The sequence below is a fragment of the Mesitornis unicolor genome, unplaced genomic scaffold, assembly GCF_000695765.1.
Source record: "Mesitornis unicolor isolate BGI_N332 unplaced genomic scaffold, ASM69576v1 scaffold14712, whole genome shotgun sequence".
NCBI lineage: Eukaryota > Metazoa > Chordata > Aves > Mesitornithiformes > Mesitornithidae > Mesitornis > Mesitornis unicolor.
In genome coordinates this window covers 1-11,081 of record NW_010168610.1, presented here as the reverse complement: position 1 = coordinate 11,081, position 11,081 = coordinate 1, and the positions used below count along the sequence as shown (strand labels likewise).

At 48.5% G+C, this 11,081-nt stretch overlaps 1 protein-coding gene across 1 annotated transcript in view; it reads left to right on the top strand.

Annotated features, from left to right (window-relative positions):
- Positions 1–8,275, top strand: part of INCENP (inner centromere protein antigens 135/155kDa) — a 19,090-nt gene extending 10,815 nt beyond the window's left edge. The window contains 8 exon segments of the mRNA XM_010179076.1: positions 3–101; positions 1,362–1,472; positions 4,064–4,194; positions 4,402–4,480; positions 5,403–5,510; positions 5,738–5,848; positions 7,475–7,631; positions 8,070–8,275. Of these exon segments, the coding sequence (XP_010177378.1) occupies positions 3–101; positions 1,362–1,472; positions 4,064–4,194; positions 4,402–4,480; positions 5,403–5,510; positions 5,738–5,848; positions 7,475–7,631; positions 8,070–8,275 (1,002 nt within the window).
- Positions 8,276–11,081: the final 2,806 nt, after the last annotated feature.

Genomic DNA, 11,081 nt, shown 5'->3' with positions numbered 1-11,081 from the left:
AGCGTATGAGGAAGGCACTGCAGGCTCGGGAGCGGGTGGAACAAATGGAAGAAGAGAAGAAAAAACGGATGGAGCAGAAGATTTTACAGAGTGATGAAAAGGTAAGAAGGCTGACCAAGCTTTGGACCGCTCAGTCTCACAGCTCACTGAGATAATGTCACTGTACTAAGAGGGTGCAAACAGGCCGCTGGCATGATATGTGCAAGCACAGGATGGCTGCTGATGGTGACTAATAGGTGGTGGGTAAGTCTGCATCAGAGGCACTGAAACACTCAAACAAGAGCAGGCTTTTGTTCTCCATGCCTCTGCAGTGGTTCTAAACATTCCTGTCCTAACATGCAGTGTTCAGGGTTCTCTGAGTTCAAGGAATGTGGCGGCATCCTTTGATTGTCCTGTGAATAGGCGCTGCAGATGAGACAGCCTTACACTGCTTAGTGCGTGCTCAGTGAACTGTTTGTACAGAACGTTACAGGCAGCGAAGCCAAAGGGGTTGCAAAGTTGTGTTGGGAAAGAATAGCTACCAAGCATGAAAGGGATGCTCATGACTAGCAGACTTGGCTCTGGGTGTGTTTGTATCATGTTTGTTAAAGCTTTGTTTAGCCCTCCCTTGAGGACAGGTAGAAGATGAAGAGCATGCTAGGATGGGCTGTTGATGGCTGCGTGCAGACGGTGTTGGTGCTTATGTACAACTGTGCAGGTTCTGCAGGGTTGAGAGAGGCTGTTCCTGACTGACCCAGAGCCCTAAGCAGCCTGTGGGAGAAGGATGCTTGCTCATTTTGGGGGGTGGAATAAAGTGCGCTTAAAGAGGTCAGCCTTAAAAAACAAAGGAATCGTGCTCCTTTCAAGTTTCTCAGAACCTGAGCATTCAGAAGCACACCCAGCCCTGTGTGGTCTGCTGCTGCAGTCATGCTGGTGCTTCTGCTGGGACAAACTGCTTGGGTGAGGGAACTGTGTCTCTGGGGCTCAGTTAGCTTTCACATTCCCAGTTCATGCTGCAGTTCAGTTAGTCAACAGCATTGCAGGCAAAGTGGAAACCAGATGCTAGATCCCCTTGTTCTGCAGAGAATTGCTTACGGGATGGTGGCATGTATTTTGAGGTTGTAGTGGTCTCTGTGCTGCTTTGTCCTGTCACTCCAAGCTATGGGTGTCTCTTTTCACGTGGCCTGCTGTAAGTGGTGGACTTACTGCACAAGGCTGGTGCTAAATCCAATGCACGTGTGCCTCTTGCTGGGTGCTGGGTTCTCAGTCTCCTGAGGACCTGGAATATCACAGGCTTCAGAAGCAGTCCCCATCCTCAATTTGGACACGGCTGTGAGTTGGGTCCTTGAGGATGGTGGAGCAGATGCATGTGGCTTTCTCAGGTGCGCCTCTCGCAAGTGCGGGAAGAGAAAGTGGCAGAGGAACGGAGCAAGAAAAAACTGTCCAAGAAACATGGAGAAGCTGATGCACAGAAGCAGAAAGCACTGAAGGTGGTAAGAGCAACTTTGAGTCCCTCCTGTGCATAAGAAACAAAAGGAGCAGTAGGGAGCCCATGTGCTGTTCTGATAGGTGGGATGGGGAGGTTACTGCCTCTCCTGCTGCAGGGATTTTTGGGTCCATGCTGTGAGATTTCTGTCTAGAACGTTGATCTTGGGTTTGAACACAAGGGTACCTGTGGGGACAGAAAGGAGAGGCTGCCTAACTGGTAGGCAGGCCATGGAAGGTAAGAATTCGGTACAGCTAGCACGGGTTGTCTCAAAGCATTTGCTGCTTATGCATCTGGTGGCTACCAATCCCATAAACAGATGCACACTGACGTCTGTAATCCAGCTATCAGTATGACTCTGGGTCATAATAAATTGAACAACTGAAGGGTGCGCTGTTAAAGTGCAGAAGTATGTCTGTCACAGAGCTTTCAGCTGTAACTACTGCCATTCTGCCTCATTACAATGTTGTGCCTATATTTATGCCTGACCTTCCCATGACACTTCTGAAACCTGAGCATCTTGCTAATCTCCTTCCATCTTCCCAAGCCACGCTATCACATGCGTCTTGTTGAATTCCAGCCATTTTCAGTGTGCAACTGCCCTGTTGCAAGTCCCAGACTTGAAGTTTTGTTGTTCTGCTCCAGCTCACTCCTTACAGGCTGCTGGAATCAAAGCTGACAGCCAGGTGAGCAGAGGTGGATCGGTCGAGGATCTGGAAGGGAACTGAATTTGAAGTGAATGTGTTGCATCTTCAGATGCTCTCAGTTTACTTCTGTTGTCCTGAAGAGCACAGAGGTCATGTATCAGCAAGTCAGCAAGTTCCTCAGTACCTTGGTTGGACAAGAATGGCAAAGCCGTTTGCAGTTGCTTAAATGTGTATCTATGTGACTTGAGTGAGTCAGCAATGTGGGAGTGAAGCAGAACATGAGCTGAAGCAGAGGAGTTTGCAAGCTTTGTAAAGCTCTTCTTTCCTGGCTGGAGTAGCAGCTTTGGCTGTTGTCTGGGTTCCTCTGTGCTCTCACAGTGAGACTTTTTCCTCTCTTGTTCTGCCTCCCCAGTAATTAGAGCACCAGTGTGACTGTTCAGTTCTGGTTTCAGATAATTAGAGCTGGGCCCTACAGTACAGTATATGGTAGGCTGTTGGGTTTTGCTCAGGGGCTTTGCCAGGACATCCCTAATCCCAGTCTCAATCCCAATCTCAATCCTAATCCCAATCCCAATCTCAATCCTAATCCCAATCTCAATCCTAATCCTAATCCCAATCTCAATCCTAATCCTAATCCCAATCTCAATCCTAATCCTAATCCCAATCTCAATCCTAATCCTAATCCCAATCTCAATCCTAATCCCAATCTCAATCCTAATCCCAATCTCAATCCTAATCCCAATCTCAATCCTAATCCCAATCTCAATCTCAATCCTAATCCCAATCTCAATCCTAATCCCAATCTCAATCTCAATGTCATTGTTTAATTGTGATTTTAATTTTAATATTTGGTGATTTGTGTGGAAAGGTGTTTGTGGCGGAGAAAAAACCCCCTCATTTGCGTAATTAATTAGTTTGCATCATTAGGTATTAGTGAATAATTAGGGATGGGGTAGTGTATACAGGTGTAGTGAGTGTATAGCGGGGTAGTAGTGTATATAGCATAGTAATAGTATGAAAAGAAAATTAAAAGTAAGTCTGGTGCAGCAGTAGAAATCCACTTGCTCCCCAGGAGTAACTTTTCAAATTTTTTAACTTTATTTACTTCCAGGGAGCAAGTTATTTTCTAAAGCTGCTAAATTTTAATTTTTTTTTTAAATATAAAGGGGAGGGAGGAAAAAAGAAAGACAAAGAAACGGGAAAGGAGGATGTGGTTACTGGAAAGCTGATGGTGTGATAGGTGAAGCATGTTATTTGAAGAAGTTTCCTGGTTTTGGTTGTTTGGGGTTTTTTTACTCCCTGTATCCCTTTACTGTGCTTCTTGTGACACTACAGACTCTTAATGTATTGTGGCCAGTAGATCGAGGGAGGTGATTCTGCCCCTCTGCTCTGTTCTGGTGAGACCCCACGTGGAGTACTGTGTCCAGCTTTGGAGTCCCCTAGACAAAAAGGACATTGAAGTGCTGGAGTGGGTCCAGAGGAGGCCACGAAGATGATCAAAGGGCTGGAGCACCTCTGCTACAAGGATAGGCTGAGAGACTTGGGGTTGTTCAGCCTGGAGAAGAGAGGGCTCTGGGGAGACCTTATAGCAGCCTTCCAGTTCCTGAAGGGGGCCTACAGGAAAGCTGGGGAGGGACTTTTTTTACAAGGGCAAGTAGCAATAGAATGAGGGGAATGGTTTTAAACTGGATGAGGGGAGATTTAGACTCGATAGTAGGAGGAAATTCTGTACTGTGAGGGTGGTGAGGCCCTGGGTTGCCCAGAGAAGTTGTGGATGCCCCCTCCCTGAAGTGTTCAAGGCCAGGTTGGACGGGGCTTTGGGCAGCCTGGGCTGGTAGAGGTGTCCCTGCCCATGTCCCAAGGTCCCTTCCAACCTAAACCACTCTGATTCCATGATCTTTCCTCACTAGAGCTGGAGGGTTACAAGGGTTTTCTTTTTTTGCTTCTTCAGGAGGAAGATGAATTTGAGCAGCAAGAACCACTGCAGAAGAGGAGAGAGGATGAAGTAAAAGAAAGAGGAAAGAGAGTCTTGGAACTGAAAAATCTTATGGAGCATCAACAGGTGGAACAAGTGAAGGAGAGGTATTAGCTTGTTTCTGTCCTAGAGGGGACTTGGCAGCAGATGTGGTGAAGCAGTAAATACAAATAGCATCACTGCTATTGGGAGACTGGTGTGAGTGTCAGACTGTCCCAAAGGCTTGGGATGCTGAAGCAAGAGGCTGTAAGAATGCTTGGGGGGTGGGCAGACGTGCTTTCCTCTATAACTAAGTTATAGTTTTGTTTCCCCAGGGCTTACAAACAGCGTGGGAAAGAGAAAGACACCCAACCACGGCTGGACTTGGCAGCACTTACTGAGAAAAGCATAAAGGTGGGGAGTTGTGGTCTTGGAACACCTTCTCTGTTGTAAACTAGTAAGGCATACGATACAAACTGATTTTAAAATCAAACTTGTTTTCTAAGTGCTGTGTTACTGTTGAAGGTTTTAACGTTTACTGTTACGTCATTTAGAGGAACCAATACAATAAAACTGGTGACGAGCTAAACATGTTATTGTAAGAAGCTGGGGGTTGTGCAAGGATAAGCCAACTCTGTTGACAAAATTGGGGTTGAGTGGGGTTTTTTTGTTAACAGGTGAGCCTGCTCAGCCCCATCACGAGATGGATGACAGCCATACAATGGCACTTTGAAGAACACTTCCAAATGGCATTCACTGATACTTAAATGAATATGGAAATTAGTAAGAGATTTTTTTTTCTACTTTCACTCACTGTATTTGGAGGATGTGGTCCCCATAACAAACCTCAGGTATCATGTGGCTTCACATAACTTAATTTGCACTGATACAAAGAATGTTGTGGCTTAAAATCAGGGCTGTTTGTCTCAAAATATCACAGTATCACATTCTTTCCACTCCCTCTCTCCCCTCTTAACATCACTGTTTCTTCTGCCTTCTTCATTAGTAAAGAATCAAACCCTCAAATGTTCCTCCTAAAGATAAAATCCTCCTTGATCTGCTCTTGCTGCTCTTACTCACTCGGTCCATGACATTCAAACTCCTATATAATTTTAATGAAGGTCTGAATTCTTCATATGTTACCAGCAACTGGGCTGGAGCGAGCTGCAGCAAAGCTACTACAGATGAGACAAATTCAATATAATTCAGTGCCTGCAGCTCTTGCCTTCCTGTTGGCTCTTCCCTACTGAGTAGTACGGGAGGAGAAACTCCTGGAAAGAGGGGGCTGGGTTGAAAAGGAGCCTAAGCAGTGAAACATTTTTTGTCTCTTTATTAGAAGGAAGAGAGCCCAAAAGTGTTGCACCAGCTGCCTGGGCAGGAGAAGAGAGACAAGCAACCAGAATCCATTGCCATGGCTTCTAATATCTGGCTCAAAGCAGTAAAGGTGAGTGTGGGCTCTAGAGACCTTGTTGACCTGCATCTGAGCAAAGACAGGACTTGCTTTATCTTTGAGTCTTGAGTTTGGTTCTTTTTCTTCTACAGAAGATGTAGAGAGACTGAGGATTTTTTTTGCAAGGACTCTTGAAAATCTGGCTTGTTTCCAGAGATAGTCTGGTTGTTTTGCTTGGGTGAACATGAATGAAGAATGACTTAGTTCTTGCATCTTAACAGAAGGAAGATGGTCTGCAGGAGCCCCAGCAGCAGCTGAGAGAGGAGAGAAAAATCAAGCAGCCAGAAGCACTGACTGCTGCCTCTGGCACATGGCTCAGCAAAACTGTAAAGGTGAGCCCTGCTTCCAGCAGAGCCCTCAAATAAAATGAGTCTGTTGTGCCTAAGTGGCTCCTGTGGTTTGGAGCCAGCCTTGGAGATTTATTATCTATCACTGATGGAGCAGGAAATGAGATCCTCAAGTGTAGGCTGTCAGGGTTTAACAGGCATCTGTGCAGAGGATGGGGGTGTCTGTCTGCTCGGGTGCTTGGCCGAGAGCTCGGCACTGAGGGAACCTGAAGGAAAAACAAGGTTTTCTCTTGGAGATGTTGGCAATGGCCACAGGATGGCAGCACCTCACGAGGCCTCAGCTTGGCCTGCAGTGGCTCTGAGCAGCCGTGGCTGCTGCTGCTGAGCCCCCAGGAGCCTGTTTGAATTGGAGCTGCTTGGGGCTGGTAACTGGAGGGTTGGAGAAAAAGCTGCTCAAAGAGTCAAACAGATCCGAGTACAGCCTTGGCCGGTAAACTCTCTTGTGCTGGGGCTGGCTGGCTCTTCTTCTGCCTGCTGGGGTTCTCTGTTGGGTGACTCATGTTGTAACTCTAGAGAATGAAAACCAGATCTACCATGAAATATGTGAAAGGGTTTCAGTGATAGAGCCATGTGTGCAAAAGCCAAGTGCGTAGACATACATGGTGTGTTCTTCTAAGGTTTTCCTACAGAAAACAGGAGAGGGAAAGGGTTAAGTCGTTATCGAGTCATGGAGCACAGTGACAGGTCCTGTATTTGTACAGATGTGTGAACACTTCTGCATTCCCTCAGTGCAAAGAGCCCTGCAGAATTTTAGGGCTGCCTTCCTGGTTTATTCTCTGGTCAGCACCTCCAGGTACTCTTGCACTGCATATGACTTGTGGGTCTTCCAGTCATCCCTGCTCCTCACCACTATGCCAGGATGGATTTCTGAGCTTTGACTCATGCTGTCCTGACCTGCAGCTTCAACATGAGACAGAGCCCTGGTTTTTTTCCTGCCCAGGTACTGCCAGGCTCTTCCTGACAGCATGGAAGCTGCAGGGAGTCGAGTGGCTGTTTCAGCTCTGTGGTCTGCATTCCCTGCTGCAGTGCGCAGTCCTGTGCTACAGCTTGGCTGTCGGGGGGATGTGGTTTCAAAGCAAAATTCAGTCTAAAAAAAAAAAACAACAAAAAAAAGCCAAAAGGATTTAAGCACATCTGACTCTTACTGAAATTTCACTCCAGGTTACCTGTCAGGTAGGAATACTGTAGATGTTCCAGTTAACAGGTAGATCAAAGGCTTGCCGTGCACAGGTAGGTGACCTCTCTGCCTCTCCTGTTTTTCAAACAAGGGATGAAAATGAGTGTGAATGATGTGCTGCTCTGGAAAGGCAGCTGTCAGCTCTTGTTTCTGGCTGCCTTCCCTTTGCAGTAAGTTCCTTGCCCAGCACATGGCATTGGGAACTCACCCCTTAACTTGTAACTCTATGCTGAGCGTGAGGGCCCTGCTTAAATACCTGAACAGCATCTTGTGGTGGGGTCTAAGCTGGGATCTTAGCACTGTCTGCTCATCTGGAGGGTGGCAGAACTTGGAGGGGCGTGGGTTTGGTGGTCAGCGTGCCCTGGCAAGGCCAGCTCTACTGCCAGGCTGGAAGATCTGCTTCCCACTCAAATCAGTGCTGTCTCTGGTTTCAGAAATCTGTCTCCACATCTTGCTTGGGACCCCTGAAGGGTGCAAAGGAGTCCAGATCCCCAAAGGTAAATGAAAATAACTACGGGATGGATCTGAACACTGATGACTCCACGGATGATGAGAACGAACCTCGGAAGCCTGTCCCTGCCTGGGCTGATGGTAGGTGCTGAGTTTGGTTTGGCTTCCTGCAATTCCTTCCTTGGAAAGTTGGAGCTTTCCAGATTCACTTGGTGCAGTCCAGGAGCATGTGAGGCTTTGGCAGTGCTGGCAGCTGCTGGCTCCCAGCGGTGAGGGCAACTGGAGCCGCTTTCCTGCAAGCGCTGTTGTGTTGAAGTTAAACCAGAGACCTCCATGCATGCGTCTGGATCCAAGGGTGTGAGGAGAACAGTTTGGGCTCAGGAGTAACAAGGCAGCCCATTCCTTTGAGGGAAACCAAGGTGTGGTGGGTTTGGCATATGTCTGGTGTGCTGAGTAACTTAAAACAACTCACTGTACAGGTAATGGTTCAGGTGGGGAAGAAGAAGAACTGTCCTGCAGGCTGAGAGGGAGAGGGCACTGAAAACTTATTTATAGTGAGCCTGCCTCTCCTTTCCGTAGGGTCTCAGCTCAATCAAGCTATTATACACCAATACTATCATCCAATGGATATTGACCAAATCTTTGGACAAATTCCAAGCCCAAAGCTGGAAGATATTTTTGGCAAGAGCAAGCCTCGCTACTACAAGCGCACAAGCTCAGCAGTCTGGCATTCCCCACCTGGGACCAAACCTACCCGCTGCTCATCTTGCAACTTCAACAACTGAGAATGCAAGGAAATGTGTTTTAAGTCAGCATGGTGCATCCGTTTGTTTTCCTAGCCTGTCGAATATTTATGATTTTAACCTTTTTTTTAATACAAAAATTAAAATACTGAATAAAACCCTGTTGCTATCAACGCTCCGTCGGTGTTTGTCTCTCTTCCCTCACTGTAGTGAGGTGATGCTTCTGGATGGCTGATTCGAGACCGATGGTGTGGTTTCTGCAACTGAAATTACAGATGCTTGAAGGCTTGATATTGTGCCATTGCTGTTTCCCTCAGATTGCCTGCAGAATCCTACACAAGGAAGCCATGAAACTGCCATAGGGAAGATAAAATCTTTTTAATCAGCCTGAGAGGGTAATGTTTTCATAACCCATTCTGTACTGTATTTATGTATTTAACAATGCTTTTCTCTGCGAGTAGTCTTCCTTCAATAATTATTGTAACTTCTTGTTACTCTGAGCCAAAACCTTTCTTCTGCAGTCAGAAAACCCTACTTGAACAGCTGAAGCAGTGTCTAAGTGTTTTGTCACTGCTCTTTTCTAATGGAAAAATGAAGCCCCAGACTAAGTTCTTGGTCCTATTTTTCTAGGAGCCTTCAGCATACGGTCTTGCTTGGGCAGGCAGCAGATTTCTTTGGAAGTTGTAGCTTGGACAGGGTAAGTGGTAAAACAACTTCCTGAGAACTGAGCTATCACCTGCTGAGTGCTCCTGTGTGCTCCCTGGGGTGCGATGCTTGGTGGCAGCAGGCATCTCCTGGCCCCTGCAGCCAACCCCAAGTCCTGGGCAGCCTGGGGATGGTTCCTGCATGCTGGGGTGGCCATGGAGGATCCCGGAGCCCTGCAGAGGTGCCCTTACGGCCCTGGGGGCTGTCCCGTGTAGCCAGCGGCGTTCTGAGATCCAGCAGACAGCAGCGATGAGGACGATCCTTAGATGAAAAGGGAAAGTCCCTGAGTTAGAGCCAAGTCCCACACTAAACCATAACGACCTTTCCTTCCTCTTTCTGCAGTTCCCCCTCTGGCTGCTCTGTCGAGCACAAACGTGACCACAGGGGAGGAACCCTGTCCCACCTTAGGTGACATGGTACGTTGCTGGGTGGAGATTTCAAGCTGGTCAGAGTGGTTTTGTGGAGCTTTATGAGAGGCTTGGAGGGTTTTGAGTAGTTGAGAAGAGTTTCCGAGTGTCTTGGTGGAAGAGTCTTGCAGGCTGTTGGAGTTTTTGGTGGGTTTTCAGAGCTTTGAGCTCTGCAGAGGTGGTGACAGGGTCTGAGATGAGCTTTGCAGAGGCACAGAGCAGCCCAGAGTGCATGAGCAGAGCTCTGGAGCAGCTGAGGGCTCTTTTAAAGCTGCTCATCGGGATCAGCTCTGTCCTGGCTACCCCTGACTCCTGGGTCCCCCCAGCTTTTATGTTCGTCTTAGGGTCCCTCATTGTGCCACTGGATGTCTGTGGGGCTGTCAGTGACTCTTCCTTTTCTGCCTGGTCTCCCTTGGGCCCCCCTGAGCTTCCTGGGGTTACCTCAGTGTCTTCTGGGCTCTCTTGGGTCCTTCCAGGATTTCGGTGTCCCTCAGGTTTGTGCAGCCTCTCTTTGTGGTGTCACCCAGAGTGATACCTCACAAGGTACAGGACAGATTTAACTCAGTTTTAACTGAAAGGGGCTGAGCTGCTTGAAGAGGAGACAAGCTTGAATGATCCCTACTGTACCCATGGGATGTGCTTATGCCACCCTCTCACCAATGCGCTGAGTTTTGGCTCAGCTTTCAGGGGCTCTCTTGGATTCACTTAAGCTTTCCTGGGCTCTCTTAGCATCACTTAAGCTCTCCTGGGATCTCCCTGGAGGGCTTTTTTTCCCCCGTTTCCTCTCCCTGGTGGCTTTCTCAGATGCTTCCAGGGTGGCCATGGCACCTCTGAGCTTTCCTAATCTCTGTGGGCTCTTGAGGATGCTGTTGTTTCCCCAGGCTCTCTTAGGTTGTTCATGCTTCCCTGCCAGCTGGCTTCTGTCCTTCCTGATAATCCTTACATTATCTTGTTAGACATTGCCAAGGAGGCAATGGTTTCTGGAGTCTGGCAGAGGATGGGAGCTGGGGGTCAGGCTCTCGGCGGGGGTTTGGTGGAAGGAGAGACAGGGTTTTGTTTCAGCCCTGGTGCAAGCAGCACCTCTCAAACCACAGGCTTGTTCTGCTGATGAGCAGGAAGTTCCCGGGAGGGCCTCTGTGAAACCACAGCTGCTGTCAGCACATTTCTGGGCTGGGACAGGTAATCAACAGAAGCCATGAAGCAATTTTGGGTGATGGGAAATGGGCCAGGCCAAGAAGTCACCGGAGCTGCCGACTCCAAAGAGACCCAGCAGGTCTGGTCCCCTGTGCAGCCCTGGTTTGGACATCAGCCCAGTGACACTGGCCAGAGGCTGGGACCCAGCACTGTCATCTCCCCTGTCTATTCCTGGAGATGGGAGCTGCTGGTCCCACTGCCTGCAGGGCTCTGACAAGGGCTGAGTGAGACCCAGCTCTGGGGACAGAGTCCCAGGTGTCACTTCAGCAGAGGTGGGGGTCTGGAGGTCAGGACTGGGGCTGAGAGCCAGAACTGGGTCGCAGTGAGAGGAAAGCAGCACTGTTCTTACCCTGGTGAGAGGGTGCTGGTCCCCTGAGTGACCAGGAAGTTTAAACAGATTTGTGCTTTGTTAATGCAATTCTGTTTGGCTCCATAGTGGTGCTCGCAGTGGGAGAGAAACCAGATATTGGGCCTGGGTACCATCCCTGGGGGCTGCCTGGACCCTGGGAGGGTCCTGGGCCATTGCTGCTGATACAGGAGTC